Source organism: Vanacampus margaritifer, chromosome 7 (genome assembly GCF_051991255.1).
Source record: "Vanacampus margaritifer isolate UIUO_Vmar chromosome 7, RoL_Vmar_1.0, whole genome shotgun sequence".
Lineage (NCBI taxonomy): Eukaryota > Metazoa > Chordata > Actinopteri > Syngnathiformes > Syngnathidae > Vanacampus > Vanacampus margaritifer.
The window spans coordinates 5,259,842-5,287,219 of record NC_135438.1 but is presented as its reverse complement, the minus strand read 5'-3'; the positions used below and the strand labels follow the sequence as shown (position 1 = coordinate 5,287,219).

At 40.4% G+C, this 27,378-nt stretch overlaps 1 protein-coding gene across 1 annotated transcript; it reads right to left on the bottom strand.

Moving 5' to 3' along the window:
• Positions 1–203: 203 nt before the first annotated feature.
• tbc1d9 (TBC1 domain family, member 9 (with GRAM domain)) lies at positions 204–26,966 on the bottom strand. Its single transcript, XM_077571086.1, has 23 exons — positions 26,579–26,966; positions 26,303–26,478; positions 18,539–18,649; positions 17,835–17,953; positions 16,110–16,338; positions 14,845–15,106; positions 14,560–14,767; positions 13,573–13,779; positions 13,328–13,483; positions 13,086–13,236; positions 10,870–11,084; positions 10,672–10,789; positions 9,960–10,245; positions 9,759–9,888; positions 8,415–8,513; positions 8,230–8,298; positions 7,294–7,534; positions 5,895–5,960; positions 5,721–5,807; positions 5,456–5,524; positions 4,235–4,338; positions 3,911–4,087; positions 204–3,128 (listed from the first exon to the last, which is right to left on the bottom strand). The coding sequence occupies exons 2-23, from the start codon at positions 26,421–26,423 to the stop codon at positions 2,682–2,684; spliced, it is 3,672 nt and encodes a 1,223-aa protein (XP_077427212.1). The 5' UTR covers positions 26,424–26,478; positions 26,579–26,966; the 3' UTR covers positions 204–2,681.
• Between the last annotated feature and the right edge of the window lie 412 nt (positions 26,967–27,378).

The window sequence follows — 27,378 nt, the reverse complement described above, 5'->3', positions numbered from 1 at the left end:
ATTAAATATATTTGAATTAATTATACTAACATTTATCTCATAATTTAAAAAAATCTTGTTTGCCAGCAAGCACAGTTTCAAGCGTAAGCTCGCCACCTTGTGGACATATTGTTCCATTGCAGACTTGTATTTGAGTAATTTGTTGGTTGTGGCGTGGTTGGTCGACGCCAGCAATTCATTTTCAGGAATAATAATACAAGATATAAAGTACTTAATTTCTTTTTAATGTGACAGTGATATTTGATGCATCAAACAAATGAAGCAAAGTAAAAACAAAAGTGTACAAAATAATTGTACAAAATAAAAAACATGCCGTGGGGAACATTTGAAAATGCACAACAAGTGAATTGTATTGTAACCCCCACATAAAGTGACCTCAGTGTGTCCGTACAATAGCGTTTTTGAGTCTCATTATCAGCATACACATCATTCTTGTATATCCACCATAGGGCACCCGCTCGGATCCACTCGCTTTCTGGGCTTCTCCACCTGCAACAGTGTCCGTTTCATGCTCTGATTGGTCGAGCAGATGGAGGCGGCATGGCTAGTTCCTTCTGTGCCACAGTCTCCACTTTGCTGCAGCGCTTTTTTCTCACTGCCCGCAGTGTCTTTAATTTTTTTCTTTTCTTACAGGCACCCTAAGATTTGTACCCAAAAAGTGGGGTGCCTTAGCTCTATGTTGCAGTATTCTACTCCACAGTCTCTACTTTGCTGTTGCTTGGTCCTTGTTTTTCTAACTTTCTGCAGTCTCATTTCAGATTTAAAAAAAAATGGGAGAGGTGACTACTATACTCAAGTTTTTTTCTTGGTCGTAGCTCCTTGTTGCCTCTTTGCCCACAGTCTCCTCTTGGAATATCTGTAAAATTTTTCAAAATATATACATGAGACCCTGTATTATTATGCAATCCCGTAGTCTGACCGCCCAGTCTCCTTTCAGATAATGTTTACTTCAAGAGACCCAGTATATACTCCACAGTCTCAGTTTTGCTGCAACGCTGTGTTCTCACTGCCCGCAGTCTCCTCTTGGATCAAATCTGTAACATTTTGAGAGTGAAATACTGAATATCCAGCATTAAAGTCCACAGTGATTACTTTGCTGCAGTGCCTCATTTTCTCACTGCCCGCAGTCTCTTCTTGGATAAATACAGCGCAAGAGCCTCCTTGATTTGTTATGATGTGCCCGGTGTTCCAATTTCACTTCATTGTTCTGGAAATGATTAGTTTCCTGCAAATAAAGTATCTCTGTTTATCTATTGATGTCCGTGACGGGCAGAACAATGAAATGGTGGTGACGGTACAATGAACCTGCGTAATCCACCTCTCGCCATTCATACAACATAATAATAGCAAAGTGTTCAACTCCACAGGCCCAAGACTCATAGCGTGTACATTTTGTGACATTTTTCTAATGTCAAATTCGTACCTTGGCTCAAAAATGTTGGGGAAAAATGTCACAATATAGTGAAATTTCTACTGTACAGTGACGACGACATGTGATTACAGTATGTTACCTCTACTCGTGAATTTTTGGTCACATTCATTGCACTATTTGACATTACAGTAATCACCCGAATATTGGTGGCTGGCTATTGACAGATTCACCGATTCCTGTTTGTTTGTTTTTTTTTGGGGGGGGGGATTGATTTTTGTTTTTAGGCCGATTCCAATATTTGGCAGAATAAAATTCTGATAAGATTTATCATCTGATTTTTTTCCCAAATGATATAATTTAAATGTTTTTTTGTTGTTGTCTCATAACGCTTACATTAATAAAACTATATATTACAGGCAGACTATTTGACTGTTTAATACTTTGTCCTAAAAATGCTAATGCGAATTTGTTTTTTCTAGGGAAATGCTTAGATGTCATTATTGTCATCTTATTTTGTATTGTGTTATTGTATAAAAAAATCTTAAAAAATTGGAAAAACGAAAACAGCCCCCCCCCCCCCTATTATCTTTTTGGTAGGTTGTAATAATAACAAATTGAAAAAAAAAAAAAAAAATAAAAATAATGAGGGTAAGTAAGAGGGCTTAGGGGATTCACGTGCCCCCCCCCCCCGTGGGGAAATGCTTGAATGTCATCCTAGAATGTTTAATGTGTAAAATGAAAAAGAAGGAAAAAATATCTGAAAAATTGGGCAATGTTTAAATGTCATTATCTTTCATTTATTTTTGCAACGTGTGAATGTGTAAAAAAAACAAAAACAATAACAGGCCAAATTAAAAAAAAAAAGCCTTTTTTTTTTCTTTTTTTGTGGGGGAATGCTTGAAAGTCTTTTATTTTTATTCGGTTTTAACGTGTTAAAAAGTCACAATTAAAACCCTTTTTTAGGCAAAAGCAATAAAAGCATTGCTTTGGCATCATCTAAGCTACTAAGTTGTATGTGGGTTGAGGAACTTCATTGTAGACGTGTGTAGTGTTTTGCTGCCGAGAAACGAATGTTGAAGTGAGTTGAGGAGCTTCTTTCGACATCGTTCTTTGCTGCCATCTTGTAGCATTTCTATGCAACTGTAAACCTTAATAGCGGCTTCAATTCGCTGCGTTTTTTTTTCCCGAGATGGTGGAAGGGTTGCGTTCCTACTCGCCGCCAATAGTGGGGGATTACTGTCAATTTTGACTCGTACTATAAATGTTCATCTAAAACCGTCAAACGGCGCCGCAAGTCTAAAATACAAAGTCAACCGGAGAGTGAGATTTCATAGTCACTGGCGGACAGCAGGGCCTGCCGTCCCACTTTGTGGACGTTCTTGGCGTTGGTGATGCGCGCCGACACCTCGGCGGGCTTTTCCAAGTAAAGCACCAGCGCCTGCTCGGTCAGCACCGACGCCAGGAACTGCTCGAAGGTGATGGCCCAGTCCTCGTCCACGCCGGGCTCGTCGCCGCCGTTTTTCTTCTTCCGGTCCTTGTCGCCTCGGTCGCTCCGGACCAGCACCGTGTCGTCGGCGATGTCTTCGCAGCGCAGCTTGTTGTCGTCCGGCTCGTGCGAGCCGGCGCTCAGCACCGAGTACGACGACATGGACGTGTCGTCCTTGGCCTCGTCGTCCGAGGTCAGCATGGCCGATTTGGGGGACGCGTCCTCCAGCTTGATGTCCTGCATGGCTGCGCAACGCTCCTCCTCATCCTCCTTCCAAAGAGAAAAATAATGGTTAAAAGTCACATGTGAAGGTCGTATCAATTTGGACTTAAAAGTGCCCAAAGTCATTTTTTTGCTTTGTGTTGCAAGCAACACAACGTCCTTTCTGCCTCTTGGATTAAATTCGTAAAGTTTTGAGAATTCAACACAGGAGACATCGTTTTTTTACTCCACAGTCTCCACTTTACTGCAGCATCCCATTTTTTCCTCCACTGCCCCCAGTCTCCTCTTTGATAACATTTCAAAATTTAAATTCAGGAAACACACTCCGCAGTTTCCACTTTGCTGTAGCTACCCATTTTCTCACTGCCCACAGTCTCTTCTTGGACAAAATGAGTTAACATTTTGAGACTACAGGAGACACTCCACAATCTCCGCTTTGATGCAGTGCTTTCTTGCTGATTATAGTCTCCTTTTGGCTATAATTAGCAAAATTTGGAAATTCAATACAGGAGATGCAATATTATAGTCCACAATCTCCACTTTGCTGCAGCTTCACATTTTCTTACTGTCTGTATTCTCTTTTAGGGCAAAATTAGCAAAACATTTAAGAATACAGGAGACCTACTATTGCACTCCAAAAATCTTCACTTTGCTGACTTTCTTACTGCCCACAGTGTCCTCTTGGATAAAATCAGTAAAATTGTCTGGATTCAAGTAGTAAAAGTGCTCTATAAACAAAGTTGATCTGAACTTCCCATTTTGTCACTACGCTCAGTCTCCTTGTTATTTTGTCTCGCTCAAGTCAGGATGGCGACCTGTTTTTTTCGTACCTCGGAGGAGTGGTCCCCGTGCTGGTGGTCCCTGCGAGCGGCGGAGAAGAGTTTCCCCACTTCTCCCATCTCCAGCAGCAGGCTGGTGACGGTGGCGGTGGCGTGGTAGAGCTGCTGCTCGGCGGGGTCCTCGCTGAACATGCTATATAGCGTCTTGCACAGCTCGATGAACTGAGTCTGGGCCACAAAAGCAAATATTTCGATATCAAGCATCGTGATACATGTGGTGCAATGAAGTGGAACGATTTCAATTTGATGCATTTTCGTCTTTTAAATCAAAACCGATTTTCTGAACGTATGCGGTTCCAAAATCAATCTGATTACCTGATTGAGCTTGGGGAGATCTTTGGTGCGCTCCGTTTTGGCCTTGCTGTCGTGGTTCCACAGCTTTAGGTAGTGGCGATAATCGGGAGTGTTGGGCTTCTTCACTGCAAAGACGATTTCACAAACATCAGCTGCCGTGACATTGCGTTCATTCACGCCCGGACAGCAAACAATGCATCTTCAGCAAATAAAGAGAAATGACAGAACTTAACAATTGTCATATGAATGCCGTTTAATAGGCCAACTTGCTTCGAAAGGGTTTTCTGCTAACTGGTTGTCAAATGCGGTATTTAGCGTGACAATGTTGAGATTGTGTTTTGGCATTTCAAGGAGATGTAAAGCTTGTGTTCAAATATCTGTTGTCGCTTAAAGGGTCGTTAACATCCCAACTAGCTAGCTAGGCTAATTGTTACCCCGTGAATGGTGTTTTCCATTATATGCTAGGTTTAAGATAGCAGGTAAAGGTTTATTTTTAACTCATTCACTGCCATTGACGGCTATAGACGTCAAAAAATGTATTTTAACTATTTCTAGTTTAACATTTTTTCCCACTTTTGTTAACAAAAGTATAAAAACCTATAATTTTTTTTGTATTAGAAGAGATATAAAATTTTTGATTAATCGTGAGTTAACTAGTGAAGTCATGCGATGAATTACGTTTAAAAAATTTAGTCGCCCGACACCCCTATTTTTTTCTTAAAAAAAACATTATTAAAAAAAAAATATATATATATTTTTTTTAAAGAAAAGGTTAGTAAAAATTAGGAGCATCAGGCGATTAAAATTTGTAATCGGAATTAATCGCATGACTTCACTAGTTTAATCACAAATTTTATATCTGTTCTAAATGTACAAAAAATATCTAGGTTTTCATACTGTTGTTAACAAAAATGATATATATATATATCATTATATATATATATATATATATATATATATATGAAATAATAAAAATAGTCGTCTATAGCTGTCAATGGCAGTGAATGAGTTGAGGCAAAATTGTTGTTTTAAATACATCATCTATAATTGTCTTTGTATTATGTTGTTTGACAGTAAACTTATGGTACCACTTTACTAAAAACTATTTACACTGTTTTTAATTTCATTTATTTTATTTTTATTTTATTTTTTATTTTTGTGTATTTTTTTATGTTTTACAGATATACTTTTACTCCTGGCCATGATTGATTGAGTCTTCCGTGCTGCTTGCGTTGCGCTCACCTTTTTCCGTTTTAAACGTAACCCTGACAAAGCCGTCGTCCTTCTCGCTTCGGTTCTTCGCATCCTGGCCTGAGAAAAGGACACAAAGTGTTGCAACAATTTGCTTTCTATCTCCTTAAATACCCGGTTGATTGATTTATTATGAATATTTTTTTCAATATGTATTTAATTGAATGTGTTAATCATCAATCATTTTTAGAAATGGCAGCGATTATTTCTGTTCCCGAGTCCTGACTTGCAGTTGGTGCTGAAGCGTTCGCGTTACCCATGGATGTTTCCGGGGTGATGTCTTCAAAGAAGTACTGCGTGGCCTCGAAGGCCGAGTCGGGCTCTTCCTGTTCGCTCGTCGCCTCTAGACACAAGGCCGTGCGTGGATCGTCATCGCGGGCCAAAAGCAAGTCACATCACAATCGCGGTGGACTTTTTTTTTGCCACTCACCGGGTAAAACGTGCATCTTGTAGAGGAGCTTCAGTTTCTCCGTCAGGTCCCCATGACACAGAACGCCTGCAAAGCACCAGTCATTTCATCATTTGGAAATATTGAATATACAATTTTGGGGGGGGGGTTTGAAAGAAAATATGTATTTTATTCCAAAACCCCAAAATTATGAACATGTTTCCTCTACTACAGTGGACCCCCGAAGACTTGCAGCTCGGCACCCGTGAATTAAATTTGTATTTTTTAATATTCATTTTCAAAAAATATTTACAACCTCAATTTTCTGTAGAAAATTTATATTGAGTATTTCTGTACATTTCTGTGGGTTTACATATATATAAAAAAATGTATTATCCTCTAATCCCCGTAATTATGAGGATTTTCGTTGTACATGGTACGGTCCAATCCCTATCGCCTGCAGACAGCGGAGATCCACGATACAATTTTAAGTTGTAATATCACCATTCACCATTAGATGGCAGATGTACTATCGCTAAAAAAAAACAATTCTTGTTAACTGGAAAATAAACAAACTCTGAATATCGACCAATGATCTAACCTCCTTATAAATCACATTTTAATGGAAAAAATATCTGCCTCAAATAAAAACCAAATATCAAAATTTATAGAAACATGGTCTACGTATATAGAATTTTTTAACCTAATTCTGGTTACTTAATTCTGTCTGTTAGCGAGAGCCACTACATCGTGATAACTTCTGCATTTGGCAATTTATTATTATATTATATTATTAGTATGGGATTTTTTTTAATGGGCTTTAGGTGAACTGATGAATACACACACGCACGCACATGCACATGCTCACCCACATACAAAAAAATAAAAAATAAAAAATATATATATATGTATATATATTTAAAAAAAAAAGAGGGGGAAAAAAAACATTTTTATTATTATTATTTTAATTGATTTGTTTTTTAAAAAAAGGAGAGCAATGATGATGTCAAATCGAATGAACAATACTGAGCTCTCCTGAAAAAAAAAAAAAAAAGATGGCAGATGTACCGGTAGCGTAGGCATAATCGTTTTTGCAGATTTGGAAAGATATGCAGGACATAAACTGTAGTACCTCAATAATATTACAATTTTGAGTGAGTTGATACAAAAAAAAAAGAAAAGAATAAAACCATATGTGGGTATTCTGTTTGCTTCAAACCCTTCATTGTTGAATAGTAGATCTGACAAATGTTTTATGAAAAATGAAATATTGTATATTAAGAGCATATATTTTGCATGCATGTATGTATATCCATATTTAAAATAAAAAAAAATTGTGTGGCCGCCCAGTAGCACTGATGCAAAATGGCGGCTACCTCCATCCTGGCTTACAGTAACAGATGAATTTCACCGTGGGATGCTCGTGTGTGCGTGTACCTACCAAGGCCGTTGATGAACTCTCGGAAGTTGATGAAGGCGTCGCCGTTGTGGTCCAGCAGGCGAAAGAAGCGCACGGCCAACGGGTCCGAGTGGGCGCCGTTGGCCCAGGGGAAGAGGAGATTGAAGAGGCCCTTGAACTGCTCCACGTCGATGCGGTACTGCTCCAGGTAGGGCAGGCTGGGGTCGTGGCGCTCCGTCGGGTTGCTGCTGCCGCCCCAGTAGCAGCTGGTCAGGTGCTCCGCCTAAAAGGATGCACAAGGACGAATGGTTTCATATGACAGTGAACATTATGGATTTTTTGTTTTTGCGATTTGAACATGTTAGTGACATGCTTTTGTCAAAAAGGAAAAAAAAAAAAAACACGATTTGTTGTCCTGCAGAAATGAGCTTATCTTTCTTATGAACTAACTGCTGATGACCTTAACCCTGGAGAACCCAAGAACCCCGAATTATGAATTATACATTAAATGACTGCTATAAGTTCACTGAACACCAAAATATATGTTTTTTCAATTTTAACCCTTGTTTTTTGAACTAGCTCAGAGTTGCAAATTTATCAAAATATATATATAAAACATAATCCTAGGCATTCTGCAACATGATATGAAATAGATTAACAAAAAAAAACAATTTTACCATCTGATGGTTTGCCGAGAAGATAGTTTTGTTTGGATTGATTTCCAGCTCAACAAAACAGCATGTTGCCAGCCATCTTGTCACTACCACTCTGGCTCATGTAAGTGCAATATTCATCCACTAGATGGCCCCATGCGGGGGTCAGAAGTGGCACTCTGGACTTTTGAAGTTAAATTTGTAAAAAAAAAAAAAAAGTCTTTGTTATTTGAGTAGCAGAATTTATAGGGGCCAAATTTGACCCCGTGGGTTCTCCAGGGTTTTAATAATGAACGCAATGTTGACGGGTTCCCTTTTTGCCCACCTTGAAGAGGACAAAGAGTTCCTCCAACTCGTCGATGCTGAAGGCCGTCTCCGTTACAATAGTCCTGACCTAGAAATGTGCGAGCATCAAAGATGATGTTAGGTGTGAGTGACCTTTTTTTTCATGTGCCGATCCAAAATTCACATGCACAACAATGAGACCTTAAGGTCAAAGGTTTTTCTTACCACATTGCGTTTGGTTGTGTCTTCGATGGTCTGGATGACCCTCAGCCTCTGCTTGAAACGCATCTGCTCGATGACGTCTGCGCGGATGGAGCCAAATTTCTTCAAGCAGAAAAAAGCGAGAAACATGGCTGCTTGTAATTTTTTTTTAAAAATAAATAAAAGCACGGGTGACCAGAAAAATCGACAGGAATTTTAACATTATGCAAAGGTTAAGCCGTCATTAATTCCTCACTTAGCATCATTTATAGGCTAATGTCTAATTTAGCTGCCTGGTTTGTCTTTAGATGCTTGCATGACACACACCCAGTTTAGTCTTTTATTTTATATTTTCTTCTGTTTAGGGCATTACGCTCATTATACGGTAAGGTTATTGGTAGCCGATTTACAAAACCGCATTGAGTCTTTCCCATCTACATATGAGTAGACCACAAAGTATTTTATACTTCACACTAAGGGTGTTAGAAAAAATCGATTCGGCAATATATCGCGATATTACAGCGCGCAAATTCTCGAATCGATTCGATATGCGGCCGAATAGATTTTTAAACATCAATTTTTATGGGAATATTTAACAAAACATCTTACTTAAGGTTAGGATTCACACATTAAGTATGGAAGAATGTTATATTAATAGAACATTAAGCCTTCATATTTGATTTCAGTGCTGTTCAAACATGAAACAGACTGTTTGTAAAATGCAGTGGCTCAGTTATAAGCCTGAATTTTCAGATAAATAAATACATTTTCATACAAATCTTACAGTGTACATATAGAAGTTTACTGATTAGTATTTTCTAAATTTGAAAAAATCGCAATAATCAATTTATAGATTCGTATCGGGATTAATCGGTATCAAATTGAATCGTAACCTATGAATCGTGATACGAATCGAATCGCCAGCTACTCGGCGATTCACACCCCAACTTCACACCGAATGCTCTATCTTATGTCACTTATTCTCAAAGTATGGTGTGAATACCACTAGTCTGATCCGTACATAGAGAGAGTTAGGCAAACTCGGCTTCCGCAGGGTAACAAGATGGCGTCCATATGTCATTTGACCGCCAGCGACCTGTATATAGAGAAAGTTAGGCAAACTCGGCTTCAGCAGGGTTACAAGATGGCGTCCATATGTCATTTGACCAGCGGCGTGATTGGTCAACTCCTGGTCACGTGACATATGGACGCCATCTTGTTACCCTGCTGAAACCAAGTTGGTTAAACTCTCTCTATATACGGCTCTGCCATTTGTGGTACACAAGCTCAGCTACAGTTGTATTGAACTTTTCAGTTAATACCTTCAAACAACAAGACCAGACAAACACTTTTCGCATTATGAAATACCTCATAAGAGCTGCGGACCAGTTTGAAAATGTCCACCTCTGGATGCGGCTCTCCGTTGTCCGTCAACAAAGAGTGCAGATGTTGGATGGGCGGCAAAGTGCTGTCCTTATTGGTCACGTTATCCAAGTATCTACGACCGACAAATATCCCGTCAAGACAACAAGAAGGCGACGCCCCGCCCCCAATTCGTCCCCTTCTCACCTGCCCAGCACCGTCATGGCCTCGCCGTCGTCCTTGCAGCCGAGCAGCTGGTGGATGTTGGCGTGCAGCACGGCGAGCGCCAGCTGGAAGATCACCTTGATGCCGTCGAAGAAAAAGCAGTCCACCACCACCACGGCGCTCTCGAACGGCATGACCGACAGGAAGAGCGTGAGGAACCAAGACAGCGAGATGGTGGAGATGACGCCGAGGTCCTGCATGCAGTCGTACAGCTCGGGCACGTACTCGCGGGCCAGCTCCTCAAACACGCCTTGATCCACCAGCGCTCCTGAGAACGTCGCATGGAGGAGGTCAAGCGTTGTGGCGTCATTTCGCTTCACAACGTTTTGATAGACAGCAATGAAGGTGTCATGTCATTTTTTCATGTATTGGTTATATTTTCTCCAATTTCGTCCCTGTATTCATATTCCTTTTTTTTTTTTTTCTGGAGAGCTCAGTATTGTTCATTCGGTAATTTTACCGATTTGACATGTCATCATCATTGCTCTCCTTTTTTATTTTTGTATGTGGGTGAGTATGTGCCTGTGTGCGTGTGTGCGAGTGTGTGTGTATTCATTAGTTCACCTAAAACCTATTAAAAAATCCCATACCGTTCACCTAAACCGAACACTTCCAGCCAGATTGTATTCATATTCCAACAAACATACAAGTGCTTTGGGAAAACAGACAAAAAGTACTACTTTCCCATACTGACCTACAACCCTGGTGTTGTAGTAGTCCGGCAACATCCTTTCACAAAGCGCCACCAGTAGCCAGAAGGCCTCCTCCTCTTTAGCGTAGAGGAGCAACACTGACGTCACGATATTCATAGCCTGTGATGTCATCAAAACATCAACACCAAAAGTTCTCGCACCTTTTTTCCCGATCACTACGCCGATATTGAGCACGGTACCTGGCAGTATCCGATGTTGGGGTTCCTGAAGGCGTAGGCTGTGAGGACCCGGCGGAGGGCGGCGATGCCGATCTCATTCTGGAAGGCGGGATGCTCTGGCAGGGAGCGGTGGAGGTCCCGTTCGATTTCCTCGGTGGCCAAGTTGTATTTGCCCATGGAGCGCTCCACCAGGTCTTCGTAATAGCCGGCGTTGGTGGCCATCTCGTTGATGGCCCCTGAGAGGACCACGGGAGAACGAAGGCATTCATTAGCATAAATGTCCTTCCCTGTGCTTTATAGTTTTGTGTAGTGCATTTAGGCCGATTAAAAAGTCATGGGTTTAAAAACTGTCACTGGTAACGAGCTCATGTTTTATTTTTTGATGGGACTTCAAAACAGGGCACACAATGTCAGCAGAAGGTTTGACGAAAGAGACACAGTTAGGTACTTTTTCAAATTGATTAACTCACTTGCTCCCAAAAACGTATAAATACGTTCTATTTTAAATATTTTAAGTCTCCCATATTTATATGTGTTTTATGTTTTTTTTTTTATGCTAGAGCATAAAAGGCTTTGATGCAGCCTCTCAACTGCAGAGAACGGTTGAAGAAATGGTAGTTATTACAAAAACGGCCAGCAGGTGGCAGCAGAGCAAAAGAGATCAACCAGGGCCATGTTGAAAAAAGCTCATTTATCCCACAGTCTAAACAGATTTGTGAATAATGATGAAACTTCGCTATATTGTAATGCTAATTGCTGCAAAACGGAAACAGATATATAATATACAGTTTAAAATATATTTTATTCCTGATGAAAAAAAAAATCTCTAATCTTTCTTTTGGTAGGTTCCATGTTTTTTTTTTTTATAGCAATAGAACACAATATTCTGTGGGCCTTGCAAAATCAGTCAAAATCCAGTAAAACAGCCAGGAGTGAAGGGGGTTGCTTCAGTGAAAATGTCTGGGAGTGAAATATTTAATGTGCATTGTCTTAATGAAACAAAGTCTGTCTTCTGACCATACGGAAATTGGATACAGGAGGCCCTTGTTCTCCTCCGTTCTAACTGATAAGTTCAATGCTACGCGGATTTTGCAGTGTTTATCAGTCCTCCAGCGAGTCTGCGGTTCATAAAGGTCATGAAAATCTGCATTTTAAGGTTATGAAGCGGTTTGCACAGCAGCGTTAAGGACACATTGTCACACGGCACGAAAAGCCAAGCTCAGCTACCAATCGTACTTACTGTTTAATGTGCGCTTTCATGCAGTTATTCTAACGCCCAATTCACACTGACTGCGGAACGGACGCAGCGCGTTTTTCGTACGGCATCCGCACGGACCGCAATTCACAGCGCGTGCGTTGCGTGAGCTGTCCGTGCCTGGAAATCTGCACCCGCTACGCCACAAGATCACGGGGGGCTGAAGAGTTGAGTTCACGCGATAACAACCGTGTATATAAAGTCCTATTTGTAAACAATAGCCACACTTGCCTGTTGTCACATCGATATGCTTTTGGGCATCATTTCTGGGGCTTGTACCATGGGTAAGTACGTTTTGTGTTTAAATAGTGTTATTTTGTCATGTTTAATTTATTCTGAGCTCGTTTTTTTGTCTTAAATGTCTGACTCATGTCATGCTATGTAGTTAGCTACCCCCCCCCCCCCCCACACACACACACACACACAAAAAATGAGTTCGCAAACGGTTTTATTTTGAAATATACCGGCTCTACCTTGATGCCGATGCTCGACTTCCTGTCTGAATCGTGTCATTTCTTAAGCTTCATGAAAATCCGCATGCGGCGTCCGGGGGAAAAAAAAATAAAAAATCTTCTGCAGCGCCGCATCCGTTCCGCATCTGTTCCGCATCCGTTCCGCGCCGCAGTGTAGCTGGTGTGAATTGACACGCAGGCGGCCGTATGGAAAACGCACAGCGTCCGTTTCGCAATCAGTGTGAATTGGCCGTAATTATCACTGCTACTCCGTTAGCTGAGGTTAGTGACAAATTTGGATTGCGTCAACCTTATGACAATGAAACTCGGTCGTAAAAAAACTTTTATCAGTAAAGTGAAATTGATTTCCTTTCTTTTCTTCTTCATTGTTGACCATCACATGCAAGAATGCATGTCCAGTGATCAAAAAAAAATCGATCATCTCCCACATCAAGCATGACAAATATGATCTCATATTTCATTTTTTTGGCGAGTGTAGGTGAGATCATATGATTTTTTTTGGAGCTCACCAGAAAACAGCAGCCAGAGATCTCCTCTCATGCCTTCGGGGATGCCTTTGAGGACCAGTTCTTTGGTCTTCTCTGTGCGGTACATGCACACACCCTGGCCAAACTCGGTGAAGTGGTTCTTCCAGGCCTGCTCCTTCAGGAACTCCTTCGCCTGGACACACGAGCGGCAATTTGTAGGTTAGAGACACCAAGACATCGTAAAGTAATAAAGTCTAATACTGAAAGTGGAATTTTCGTCTCACCAATTTGGGATTGAACTCCTCGGGCGAGCGGCGTCGGTACATGGTCATGAGGGCCTGCGAGGCGGTGGGCACGCTGCTGTCGTTCAGGTTGAAGGTGCGCTCGCCCTCCGAGCTCGTGCTGTGCTGCGGGCTGCTGGACAGCAGCGAGCCGTAAACCTACAAAGCACGAAAGGGGGGGGGGGAGCATCTTCAGGATGCGGAGCGCCGAACAAGGACCGTCACGCGCCGAAACCGTCAGCCCTAACCTCGTCGTCGGAGCTGTTGAGGCTGCCGGTGAGCTCCCGCTCCAGGCAGCTTTTGGAGGGCGTCTGCTGTAAAAAGTCGGAGATCCTCTGGACCAGGAAGTCCCGGTCCTTCAGGTTGGCAAACAGGAAAGTCATTCGGTTCTTGGTGCTGATGGAAACAGGACTCGGGAGCACGTTGGAGCTGTCGGCCTTCTCCACGATGGTAACCTGAAAGTTATTCCTTGTATTAGGGACACTTGCATAAAATCCGATACATTCACAGAAATATTTCAAGCCTAACTAAGATTGATGTAATTTTTTTACATGACAAATTCCCATGTACTTTTTTAGATAATTTTACACAAACCTACCAAATAAACTTTATATGATACATATTCATTAGTCTAATAAAGCCTATTTATTTGAAAAGCATGATCTTCAGGTTTATGTATTTAGTATTAATAAAGTATAATTACTCTAAATTAATAATAATGAGCGTATTTATTTAAAATACATAAAGTATAAAGTTTGAATTGCATAATAATGAGGCTAACTATACATGACAAATAATGTTGTGAGAAACACTTATGTCCATTTTTTTTGTTCTTTGAATGTAGACATCCCAAAAACGTAAAACAAAAACAAAAAACGTAATGATACTTTATTAATACTAAATACATAAATACATGCATTTCAAATAAATAGGCTTTATTTGACTAATGAAAGCTTTATTTGGTAGGTTTATGTTAAAATTATATATATAAATAAATAAAAAAGTAAGTGAAAATGTATGTAAAAAAAAACAACCAAATCTTAAGTTAGGCTTGAAATATTTCTGTGAGTGTACAAAAGTGACATGAGGTTGAGGATTTTCTATGTTGTAAAACATGACCAAACATCATATTCAAATATTTTAGATATTTTCCCGGGCAACACCAACATGGATCCATTTTGATTGTGCAGGTGTACCTAATGAAGTGTCCCGCGTATTTATTCTGCCCGACTGACCTCACGGAGCGGAATGATGAGGCTGCACTGCATCTCCTCCTTGCTGGTGAAGCAGATGTAGTTGGTGGATACAAACATCTGCCCCAGGATGTGCATTTTGCTGAAGGGGGTCCACAGGGTGCAGTCCGTGTGCCCGTCCAGTTTTTCATCTTTGGGCAGACGGAAGAGCGCCCTGTAGCGCTCGCTCTTGGCTCTGGCGTCCAAGTCCCTCCAGAAAGAATGAAGGCGTCACACATCGGGTAAAACAGGAAAAAGAACGTGTCCAAAGCGGAGTTAAGGAGTCACCTCTTGAGGGCCGACACCTTCTGGGGCGACTTCTTCTTGAGCTTGGGCAGCGAGCGGTCCTCCTCGAAGCCCTTGTTGTCCAGCAGCTGGCGCATGGCGATGTTGGCCAGTTGCTCGGCCAGCTTGAAGGTCTCGTTGATGTTGAGGAAGACGGAGAAGACGTGCTCGTGGTTGCGCGTGCTCACCTTGATGCCGTCGGGCAGCAGCAAGGTGGCGCTCTTCTCCAGCTGCGTGATGTCGGCCCAGCGCACCACCAGCTTGACTGAAAGGCACAAATGAGTGAACGGCGGGGTTACAAAACTATGGGAAATGCCACAAAGTTTTCAAGGGGAATGAATAAATAACTACAGTGACTTTCAGCAAGAGGGCTCATTACTCAATACCTTTTTTTTTGGAGAAGAGAGTTTTTGTGTTAGTGCCCAGTGGGAAGTATTAAAACCTGGAGAACCCACGGGGTCAAATTTGGCCCCTATAAATTCTGCTACTCAAATAACAAAGACCTTTTCTTTTCTTTTTTTTTACAAATTTAACTTCAAAAGTCCAGAGTGCCACTTCTGACCCCTGCATGGGGCCATCTAGTGGATGAATATTGCACTTACATGAGCCAGAGTGGTGGTGACAAGATGGCTGGCAACATGCTGTTTTGTTGAGCTGGAAATCAATCCAAACAAAACCATCTTCTCAGCAAACCATCAGATGGTAAAATTGTGTTTTTTTTTTGGTAATCTATTTCATATCATGTTGCAGAATGCCTCGGACTATGTTTTATATATATATATTGAATAAATTAGCAACTCTGAGCTAGTTAAAAAAAAAAAGGGTTAAAATTGAAAAAACATATTTTGGTATTCAGTGAACTTATAGCAGTCATTTAATGTATAATTCATAAATTTCCAAAGAAGAAAAGGGTTCTTGGGTTCTCCAGGGTTAAGTGAGAATGGCCGAGCGGTCTAAGGTGCTGCGTACCAACACACCTGTACGTTGGACATTGTAAATGATGATTCCTTCATATAGCTTTTAAACCTTACAAGGCCCTCAAAACACTTTACTTTACAACACACGACATGCCCACTATGTCATGGGATCAAACCCACAACCTCTGGGTAGGGAGATGACCACTCTACCACTGAGCCATGCCAGCCCCTTGTCTATACCTGTCCAAACTACAACCACCCAAAAAAAAAAAAAAACGTATCAACTTCCTACTCTAACATTGCCAATAAAAACGGCTGATTCCGGACCCTTTCCCCTAATCTAGCGCCAACCTTCTTTGCCCAGCAGGTAGGAATAGAAGCACAGGTGGTTGATGCTGAGGTAGAGCCAGCCCTGCCGCGGCACTTTGCCCTTCCAGTAGCTGCACGAGTAGTAGTTGACCAGCTTCTCCTCGTCGGGCATTCCAAACAGCTTGCGGAATTTCGAGCTGGCCTCCTTAAACTTGTCTGTGTCGTCGTCTTCTTTCACGTCGTGGTTCTTGTTGTACTCGGCAATGATGCCCTGCAGCCGGACAAACACACACACACACACACACACACACACACACACACACACACACACACACACACACACACACACACACACACACACACACACACACACACACACACACACACAAGAAGGGATTGATTTGCAGGCCGAGCGAGATGGTAGCGTATTGTAAACAGCAGATTTACTAATAACGCCTGCGGGGCATTTCGAGCATGCTCTGTTTGACGTTACTAATGTGATGTTATGGTCTTTTGTTTGTCAGTGAAACGTTGACGTGGCATGACATGACTCTCCACCGCGACCATCTTACTTCGACTAGACACGCCTCACGATGGTCGTGTAATGGAGCCGCTCTCCAAGTTGTTGTTTAAGTCAGGACAGGAGTGGTTCGTTCGAGAATGGGAAATGCTACTTCATTTAGATAACATCTTAGCTACTCATTATCAGGAGCAACTTGGGGGTTCCGTATTTTTGGTCAAGGATACCCTCAACATGGTTACAATGGCCTGGGCTCGAACCCACAACCTAATGGGTTAGGAGATGGGGAGATTTTGAATATGTAAGTTTGTCTTATGTTATCATGTGTTTGTGTATTTTGAAATGGGGAAGGAAGCCCATAGGGAGAGCCAAGGCTCAAACCCAGAACCTCAGAACTGTGAGGCAGATATTATGACCACTAGTGAAAAAAAAAAAAAGACTGAACAAGGGTATATTTCCTCAATATAGATTTAGTCAACTGCCTTTTGTTTGAAACAAGGCATTTGTTTACAAGGAAGCACCCTGAAGTATGTTAATCGGTTAACATGAAAATAATTGCATCCATGTTACGGGAATAGAACAGTAGTGGTTTCAAAAAAAAAATCGATTCTCATAAGAATCGCGATTCTCATTTAGTACGACTCAGAATCGATTTTAAATGTCCCAAAATCGATTTTATTTAAATTATTTTATACTGTCTTGCCTTTGTCTGTGTGTGCCTTTATTGGGAGCGCTGTACATGTACCCAATTTGGCCACTGAGGGGCAGTGTGGTTCCACGCGGTCTAATACACTGTTAAATTGTAGCCACATTAGAGAGTAGAAGGAAAAAGACACGATCAAGTTATTCCAATAAAAGCCGTTCTTTTGAGTGATAAAAGTGCCGCGAGTAGCGCGCTAATTAGCATTAGCGAGTCAGACTGGAGTAGATCATTACGATTCCTTGAATTGAAGCAAAAATCATTGTCAGCCAAATCATTTTGAAGCAAAAATCGTTCTTAATCGAAAATAGATTCTGAATCGAATCGCGGACCCAAATATCGGAATCGAATGAAATCATGAGACATTCAAAGATTCCCACCCCTAGTGGCTTCTATTGTATGAAATGAAAAATGGAGGGAAGTTAAAAGCAGAATTAATTATTCCTTGCTTGTGATTCTGTAGCATTGCATATGATTGACGCACCCGCTTGAAGCGGTCGAACCCGAGTTCTGGCCAAATTGCATCTAGTCAAGTCTAGTTACTTGCCTGGACTTTTCCTTTGACAAAAGTGGTGATGTCATTCTCATTCTCAAAGATGGAGAGAGTCTGCAGCATGTTGTGCTCCAGCCACTCCCAGTGCTCCGTGATCTCTTTACGGGACGTCCCTGAGGAGGAAACACCGTCATGTGAATGTTCCCCGCTTCAAAAGCAAAACACTTGACAAGCAGCAATATCTAAACTGTTTTTTTGTTTTCTCGTCACAGGATAAATCGATAGCAGGAATTCTCTACTCAAGCACTCTGTCAACACATCTGTACGGTCTGGGTGGTGAAGGAGGTTTTGCTCAGGACAGAGAAATTACAAACAGGGGGAGAAGAACTAAGTTAACCTAACAATATAACATTATATCCTAAAAAACTGAATACAAAATTGCACAGACACACTCCAAGAGTCCAAACTCTTATGGAAACTTCTCCCGGTTTAAGTGAAAGCTGCAAAGAGACGACTTAACTCCCTGGACGATATCCAGACACAGAGGATACACCTGCAAAAGACAGGAAAAGTCCAACCCAACTCCAAATTCTCTCATTCTTTAATCTCGCCCTTTCACATGATGGCATTCAGCTGCACACATGGGATACGACAGGATATGTGGTAGATGTGGGAGCGGAAGGGGGGGGGGGGGGGTTCGGTTCCTTCCTTTCAAAGATAACTGTAACCCTAAACCGCCTGAGTTGGCGTTTACGCACCGTGAGCAATGATCCAGTAGGACAGAGAGTCCGGTGTTTGGTACAGAATCCTGTAGGGGGCCATCCGGGCACTTGAATCCAGGACCACGTCCAAGGTCCCCACCAACAGACCTGCCACGACACACAAAACACAGTGCTTAGGTTCGGCCCGGGATTAAACTGACAGGTAGGATTTGATGATGAATGATGACGTCAAGAAGTAAATGCTCAGTAAACGAAATGCTGATGCTAAATCGCAGCAGTTCTTCAATGAGGATTCGGCAACTGTATGTCAGGGCTTGTAGTTCACAATTAACGGTGCAGTAATTCAGTATCGTGACAAGTGTGCCGGTAATAAACATTTCAAATTGTCCAAAGAATACGTTTTAGTCTTTAGACTTGAAATGCTCTCAATGCTAACAACAAAGCTATGAATGTGCCTGATCTCATCATTTCCGCCGCATGCGGAGGGCTTCAATGAACCCGAAATAGAAACGGTACTATTGAAGAAACATTCAAATACTGCTTAGGTGCCCCAAAGCAATGCAAAAAGAAAAGAAAAGCCACCATTAAATCATTCACTGCCATTGACGGTTATAGACGTCAAAAAATCATTTGAACTATTTCTATTAGTTTAACTTTTTTTTTTTTTTTACTTTTGTTAACAAGAGTATTAAAACCAAGATTTTTTTTTACTGTACATTTAGAACAGATATAAAATTTGTGATTAATCGTGAGTTAACTAGTGAAGTTAATTACAATTAATCGCCTGACGCCCCTAATTTTTAATAATCATCTCGTCAGGCGATTAATTGTAATTAACTTCACTAGTTAACTCACGATTAATCACAAATTTTATATCTGTTCTAAAAGCACATTTTCATACTCTTGTTAACAAAAGTGGAAGAAAAAAAAAAAGTAAACTAATAGAAATAGTTCAAATGAATTTTTGACGTTTATAGCCGTCAATGGCAGTGAATGAGTTAAGTGACACCATTGGCAAAACCTTTATCAGTGAAGGTATGTAGATCGGTTATTTGGAACAAGCAAAGCAAAATGATGTTCTGGCATTTTAGCTGCGCTAATGCTACCACCAAGTGTACAAATGTCTGGTTTTCAGAGTATGTACACATTAAACATCCAACACTGTACTTTTACTCGAGTATTTTTGCTTGTACGAAAGTACAAAGTAAGAAAGCCAACTGTACACAACACAGCTGACCTAACATAATCATTTGAAATGGTGAACTCATGATTGGTCTATTATGACAAAGACACCAAGGCTGACATATTTATCATGGCCTAATGTCAACAAAGAGACAAGTTATATTTATGACATTAATTAAGTTCTGGTTCACACGTGTGAGTCCAATGGACGGGCTGGAAAAAGAACATTCTTTAAGCAACTGGCTGACACAAGCAACTTGATTTCAGTGCATTTGTTGCGATGTCTTGAGTGCAATAAAAACATACATTATTCATTATTCAATGATGGCAATGTGGGCGGCGGGCATGACTTGACAAACGACATTGCGTAACATGTACAAAAGGATTATGATTGGAATACCCTTAAGCAATCCGAGTAAACCCAATAATCCAAATTTGGTGTTAGAAATAAATGTAAGCATCGGATTACTGCCGGCCACATTAACGTGCTTTTATTAAACCTCTTGCCAAAAATTCTCATAAGAATCACGATTCTCATTTAGTATGATTTAGAATCGATTTTTATCTCTTTGACTGCCAGACGTTTTCAGAAACGGGATGTCGCCAGTGCCAGCCGATTTAAGCATTTTGACTGATCTTTCAAGGTCCACAGAAAATTATGTGTTTGGACTATGGAAACACACATACTACCAAATGAAAGATTGGACTCTCATCTTTCATCAGAAAAAAAAAGTTTGTTTCTACCTTATTCCGTTTTTCAGTAATCAACAATAGAAAATGGTTAGTTTCACCTGTTTTGAAACAAACGTCTTTTAAGTATTTGGCACTCCTCCATAGGATTTTACTTAACGTTATTTAACGTTTTTGGCAGTCAAAGAGTTAAATGTCCCCAAATCAATTTTATTTCAATTATTTTATACTGTCTTGCCCTAGTTTGTGTGTGCCTTTATTGGGCGCGCTGTTCATGTTGTACCCAATTTGGCCACTTGGGGGCAGTGTGGTTCCGCTCGTTCTGATACACTGTTAAATTGTAGCCACATTAGAAGCAAAAAGTCATGCTCAAGTTATTCCAATAAAAGTTTTTTTTTTTTTTTTTTTGCAGTGTAGGATGTTAAGATGCTTCTCTGTATACATTCCTGAAGCGTTTTGTATGAATAGTCGTTCTTTTGAGTGACTAAAGTGCCACGAGTAGCGCGCTAATTAGCATTAGCGTGTCAGACTGGAGTAGATGATGACAATTCTTTGCATATCTATAAATTGAAGTAGAAATCATTGTCAATCAAATATTTTTTTTTGCATCTAAAATCGTTCTGAATCGATTATCGATTCCGAATCGAATCGCAGACCCAAAAATCGGAATCGAATCATGAGACAGTCAGAGATTCCCAGCCCTATTGTCCACTACTGCTTTCTGCTTCTAATCCGCGTCACAATCTCTTCATTGCGGAGATATTCATCAATCATTTGACTTTTGATCTCACTTCTTCAGTTTCCCTTTTCACTCTTTGCCAGAATGAATGTTGAACACAACACCAGAACAAAAGCCAAATCAGATGTGCACTTCCAGTCATATGCCCCGTAAATCATAGCTTGTTTTCCTCTTTTTGCAGCATCATTTAAAAAAAAAAAAAAAAAGAGTCTGCTAAGGCTAACGTTTTGTTTTAAAAGGCGCCAGTAAAAAGATAATACAGTCTGACGTTTTTGTTTTTTCGTCACCATCGTTTGCAGAGCAATCAGTATTGACACAATGAACCAACAAAGAGAACATTTATTGAATAAAAAAAACGTAAAATCAGGAATGCTATGCATCCATCCATTTTGAATGCCAATGCAAATCCTCCTCTACCATTAAAGGTTAAAAGTTGCACACAAACAAACCAATGTGTGTGATAACATCGCCTCTTTGGTGATGTAACTTGAACGTTTCATTGCTTATTATGCCCAAAAGGCTTCAACATCACCAAAGCCTTTTCCACCCCGCCAGCACAAACATCTCAACAAACCATGTGATAAGTTGTGTTTTCTTGTACTCATAATTAGTGCTTTGTTTAGGAAAAGCAAAACAAATTGTCTTACTTTGAAGCATTTATTTTTATTTTATGTGATAAAGCTCTGCTTGTTCCATTTTTTTAATGCATCATTACCATCAGGGTCCTAAAGTCCCACTAAAGACGCATGACTGGACCTGGATTCAAGTTTATTTATGTTGCTAACCCGTGAAAAACATATTTCAGGCAACATTTGGAGTTGTGTGCTTCTTATTGGACAAAATCAAAAAAAAAAAAAAAAAAAGAAGCTTAAACTTACTTTACTGAAGTGCTAACATTCAACCCCATTGTGGAATAAATAAGGCTGGACCAAAGTACTGTGTTCGCTTGCCAGTTTGGATAAATGTGTATTTCAGAGTTTTAGCGGGCTTTATTTAGAGTCCTTTAAGCTAAAAATAAATCCAACTCGATTAAGAAGCACAATTTATAAGACGCAGTGTTCCAAGATGCTACATAGAATAGAGAGCAGTGGACACCAAATGGCAAGAGTCCAGTGATTTTTGTGTTGGTAGCAGCTTGCGTAAGACTTGTGTTTATGGCCCAATTTCAGAATTTTATTAGTGTTTATTACGTGTCTGTTAAGCTTCTGGCATAAGAAGCACAATTTGTAGGCTGAAAAGACACAGTGTTCCAGTACGGAAGTTGCTTATTCAAGTATAAAGCATATTGTATAGTAGGGGTGTGCCAAAAAATCGATTCTCATAAGAATCGCGATTCTCATTTAGTACGATTCAGAATTGATTTTAAATGTCCCAAAATCGATTTTATTTAAATTATTTTATACTGTCTTCCCTTTGTGTGCCATTATTTGGAGCGCTGTTTATGTTGTACCTGGTTTGGCCACTGAAGGGCAGTGTGGTTCCATGTGGTCTGATACGCTGTTAAGTTGTAGCCACATTAGAAAGTAGAAGGAAGAAGTCACGATCAAGTTATTCCAATAAAAGTTTTTTTTCTTCCAGCGTGGAGCCGTTCTTTTGAGTGATAAAAAGTGCCGCGAGTAGCGCGCTAACTAGCATTAGCGACTCAGACTGGAGTAGATCATTACAATTTCTTGCACATCCATAGATTGAAGCAAAAATCATTGTCAGTCAAATCACTTTGGGGGAGGGGGGGGGGGAATCGGTCTCAATCGAAAATTGATTCTGAATCGAATCGCACACCCAAAAATCGGAATCGAATCATGAGACATTCAAAGATTCCCACCCCTATTGTATAGGTCAGTGGCTGAGGCGGTTGTTAAACTTGACGTTCTTGTTCTAGAAAACTATATGCTGATCAAACAGGCATAAAAAGGAGAGAGCGGTTGAAGAGTCTATGGTATATTGTCCAACAAATATTTTTTAAGATGTCCATAAAATGTGGCATCCTGCTAGTGCTGACAATTACGTGTAAATAAAAGAAGAAGAAGAAGAGCGTGTGGTTGGTGCCAGCGTCATTGCACACAACAGTGCAAGCCAGCAAGCTCAGCATTTACATAAGGATGACATCATCGCCCAGCAGCACTGCCAAGCACGCCGCAGCAAGAGACCTGAGAGGATTTATTCGAGACGCTTTAAGGCTAGAAATTCACAAATGTTGTTTTTAGGTCCGACATAACAATGACGCTTTCATGACACGGCAACACTGTGGTCATCTATAGCTACGCAAAATGCCCAATTTAGTTTAGAGCTGTCAAAATTAATCGGTTAATCGACAAGCAATCGATTATAAAATTAATCAACAACTATTTTAATAATCGAGTAATCGCCTTTTTTTTTTAATTGTCAAAATGCTCTGATTTCAGCATATCAACAGTAATTGTTAACTGTAATTTCTGTAGTTGATGAAAGAAGACTGTTTCAAGTTATTCCAATAAAACATTTTTTTTTTTTGCAGCGTGGAGCCGTTCTTTTGAGTGATAAAAAGTGCCGCGAGTGGCGCGCTAGTTAGCATTAGCGAGTCAGACTGGAGTAGATCGTTGCGATTCCTTGAACATCTATAGATTGAAGCAAAAATCATTGTCAATCAAATCATTTTGAATCAAAAATTCGATTCTGAATCGAATCTCGCACCCAAAAACCGGAATCGAATCGAATCGTGAGACATTCAGAGATTCCCGCCCCTAATAAAGAAGTGTTAGCAACGTTGGCTTGTCTGTTTTTTTTTGCAGCCATTCAAAGGTCCACATGCGTAAGAGAGGTAACGGTGTTGTCAACAAAAAATGACGATGCTCTTCATCGACTTTCGTTCTAATCTAATCCGGAGCGTGTTGTCACATTGATTCACAAAGAAGTTGAATCGGGGGCAAGAGTCAAGACGACAACAATGGCACAAGCAAATTTGGATTGTAAAAAAGCTTTGTTGAAAGAAGCTAATTTGCAAGACACAAGGGAGGTCAGGAAGTGAAAACTAAACCTGCATCACCTGTTTTCACCCCCAACCCTCTTCCTTGTTTGTGATGCGTCCGTTTGGCCCAGTTTAGAGCTCAAGCTCAAGAAGGGAAGAGGGAGGGGGAGAAAAAGAGGAAGCAGAATGATTCAGCATGAAGCACATACATACAGTGGCTTCACTGTTTTTTTTTTTTCGAGACCACAAAAGCGTCTCAATTGTCAGGACGTTTTAGTTTGTAAACAAGCAGAAACACACGTCTGCTAGTCTTGCTTTGAGACATTTTTAGTTTCTCCTGGAATCTTCCTCTGATGAAAATCAATGTTGCACAACACTTCAACAACAAAAAAAAAAGTTGATTTTTACAATGGGATTCAGTGACGTTTAAAGTCCACCTGCAAAACCTGACGGGTCATGTGACTGTCACGCTCTTCCTATGTGATGCTGACATACACAAATAAACATCTGATGGAAAGCTGTATCAAAAAAAAAATAATAATGATATTCATTTCCCCTTTCCTGAAGCATTTTCAAGCCATGCAGCTGTGATGAATCGCATATTTATACAAATCTATGCACAGTCAAAACGATTATTTGACTTAATCCCATTTAAAGAGACTTTGGCAGGAGTTTTATGCGAGGAGCAAACAAAGTTCCGTGTGTTAATAACAAAGGATGAAATATAAGAAACCATCGATGGCACACTGCAGAATACCGTGCCAGTTGTTTACAAGAAGCTTTTGTCCCGATTTTGCCCCTACAATGACGACAAACTAGGGGTGTGTCAAAAAAATTGATTGTCATAAGAATCGCGATTCTCATTTAATACGATTCAAAATTGATTTTAAATGCCCCAAAATCGATTTTATTTACATTATTTTATACTGTCTTGCCTTTGTTTGTGTGTGCCTTTATTGGGAGCGCTGTTCATGTTGTACCCGATTTGACCACTTGGGGGCAGTGTGGTTCCACACGGTCTGATACGCTGTAAAGTTGTAGCCACATTAAGAGAGTAGAAGGAAAAAGTCACGATCAAGTTATTCCAATAAAAGTTGTTGTTTTTTCCAGCGTGGAGACGTTCTTTCGAGTGCTAAAAGTGCCGCGAGTAGAGCGCTAATTAGCATTAGCGAGTCAGACTGGAGTCGATCATTACGATTCCTTGAATTGAAGCAAAAATCATTGTCAATCAAATCATTTTGAATCAAAAATCGTTCTTAATCGAAAATCCATTCCGAATCGAACCGCACACCCAAAAATCGGAATCGAATCGTGAGACATGCAGTGAAAACGTCACACATCAGTGAATGTCGTGCACGAGCAAGACACAAGATGCTGCATCCAAAGTCTTACATTAGCCTCGGAAATAACGGCATCGGCATGTTGCTTGTTTGTACTCGCCGATACCGATACCATTGTTTTAATGCAGTATCGGGGCCTCTCGTTTTCATTTATTTTAATCGTGAGTTAACTAGTAAAGTCATGTGATTAATTACAATAAAAAATTCATCACCTGATGCCCCCAATTTTTAATAATCTTTTCTTCTTTGAAAAAAAAAAAGATTTAAAAAAGAAAAGATTAAAAATCAGGCGATTAAAATTTGTCAGCGTAATTAATCCCATGACTCCACTAGTTACCTCATGATTTTATATCTGTTCTAAAAACAGAAAAAAAATTCTAGGTTTTCATACTCTTGTTGATAAAAGAGGGAAAAAAATGTTGAACTAATGAAAATAGTTCAAATGAATTTTTAACGTTCTTAGCCATCAATGGCAGCGAATGAGTTAAAAAACCAATTTGACACATATCTCCATATATTTGAAAGTGGAATGACTAGATTCAAATTCGATATATTTGCATCTTTTAAATCGTTTTTGTGTGTTTTGTTACACCCTTAATAACTCTGCAACTGATTATGCTGCCCATTACAATAGATAAAGGGTGTGAAAACGACGTGCTAAAAGAACACAATGAGCACAAAGGGGGGCCAAAGGGCAGTGACCCCCTGATTCCGCCCTGTCCTCTTCCACCCTGCACTTGGATACCTTCAGAGGACTAATTATAGGACTAAATGACAACATTGTAACTGTTTACACCAACAACTTTTTTTTTTCCAGGGCCCAAAAAACAACACTGGCTTTAAACCAAAGCTCACAAAGTACAACAGTGAACTAGTAAATGTGAATAATAATGAAGTCCACTTACCAGCCAGTCCTCCGCCTTCCCCGCCATGGCCCTTACGCTTCTGGAGGATGAAATAAGGATTGGCCCGCTCCGTGATCCACAAGGCGCCCGCCAGTAACACCTCTTCGGGACTCACCCACATGATGTTGATTGCAGTCGTTGTTTTAAGGACACATGGACCACTATTACTATAATCACTGTTTGGGGGGGAAAAGACAAAAAAAAAAGGCGAAAGGGGCTTGCTGTTACTGTTAGCGGAGAAGACAAACCAGCCTCCTAGCTTAAAAATAAACAAACCTGGTGCCTGGTGGTGCCGGTCAACAAAACAACGAACGTCCTCCTCTCGGTGGCATCGATAAAATAAAAAAAAAGAAAGAAAGAAAGACTAAAATACGGTTACTATTTCGTGGAGGGTCGCAGCCATTTTATAACGCTTTTGTTGTGGTTCCGTGGCAGGTGCGCGGAACTACGACGACGCTCGTTACACGGCACAGCCACGAGATTCGGGTTTTCATCCCGCCACAGCTCCAAGAAAAGAGAAAATATTTAAAAAAAAAAAAATACGCTTGTGTTTTGTTGCAGCAGCGATGTCGAAAGGCGAGAGTCAAGCCGAATGACAAGGACGCTGGCCGGCGGACACCATCCTTCGTCTTCCCTCCCTCTTCCTCCTCCTTCCTTGACGGAAAGTAGAGCCTGAGCGCTACGCATGACGTCACAAACTAGGCAAAACATATGACGTCACAAGCCGTACACTACGTGCGACGGCAAAAGCCAAGAGGCGGGAATATCAGAGAAGACTCGTCCAAAAGTTGTGTAAAATAATAACATAGTTATTTAATATTTATTTATTGGTTTGTTTTCGCCTAAATCACAAAAGTGTCTCAGCTAAAAAAATATATATATATTTTTTTAAAACGCTATAGTTTTTTTCTACTTCAATTGAAGAAAGACATGATGCATATTTTATAGCCTACTTAATCATGACGTTAGCTTTTTGCTGTCCAGGGAAAAGTATGCAAGTATGTATCTCATAATTTTTCTATATTTTTTAAAATGTATTGTCTATATTTGGCAAAATTCTCACAAGTTCACATGCA

What these genes read in the sequence shown, in the direction of transcription:
- tbc1d9 (XM_077571086.1), bottom strand. Translation starts at nt 26,423, where the DNA reads ATGTGGGTGAGTCCCGAAGAGGTGTTACTGGCGGGCGCCTTGTGGATC. An exon ending in TCAACAGCTCCGACGACGAG is followed by an intron (nt 13,484 to 13,572) that starts GTTAGGGCTGAC and finishes CGTGCTTTGTAG; the next exon opens with GTTTACGGCTCGCTGCTGTC. An exon ending in ACACAACCAAACGCAATGTG is followed by an intron (nt 8,299 to 8,414) that starts GTAAGAAAAACC and finishes GCACATTTCTAG; the next exon opens with GTCAGGACTATTGTAACGGA.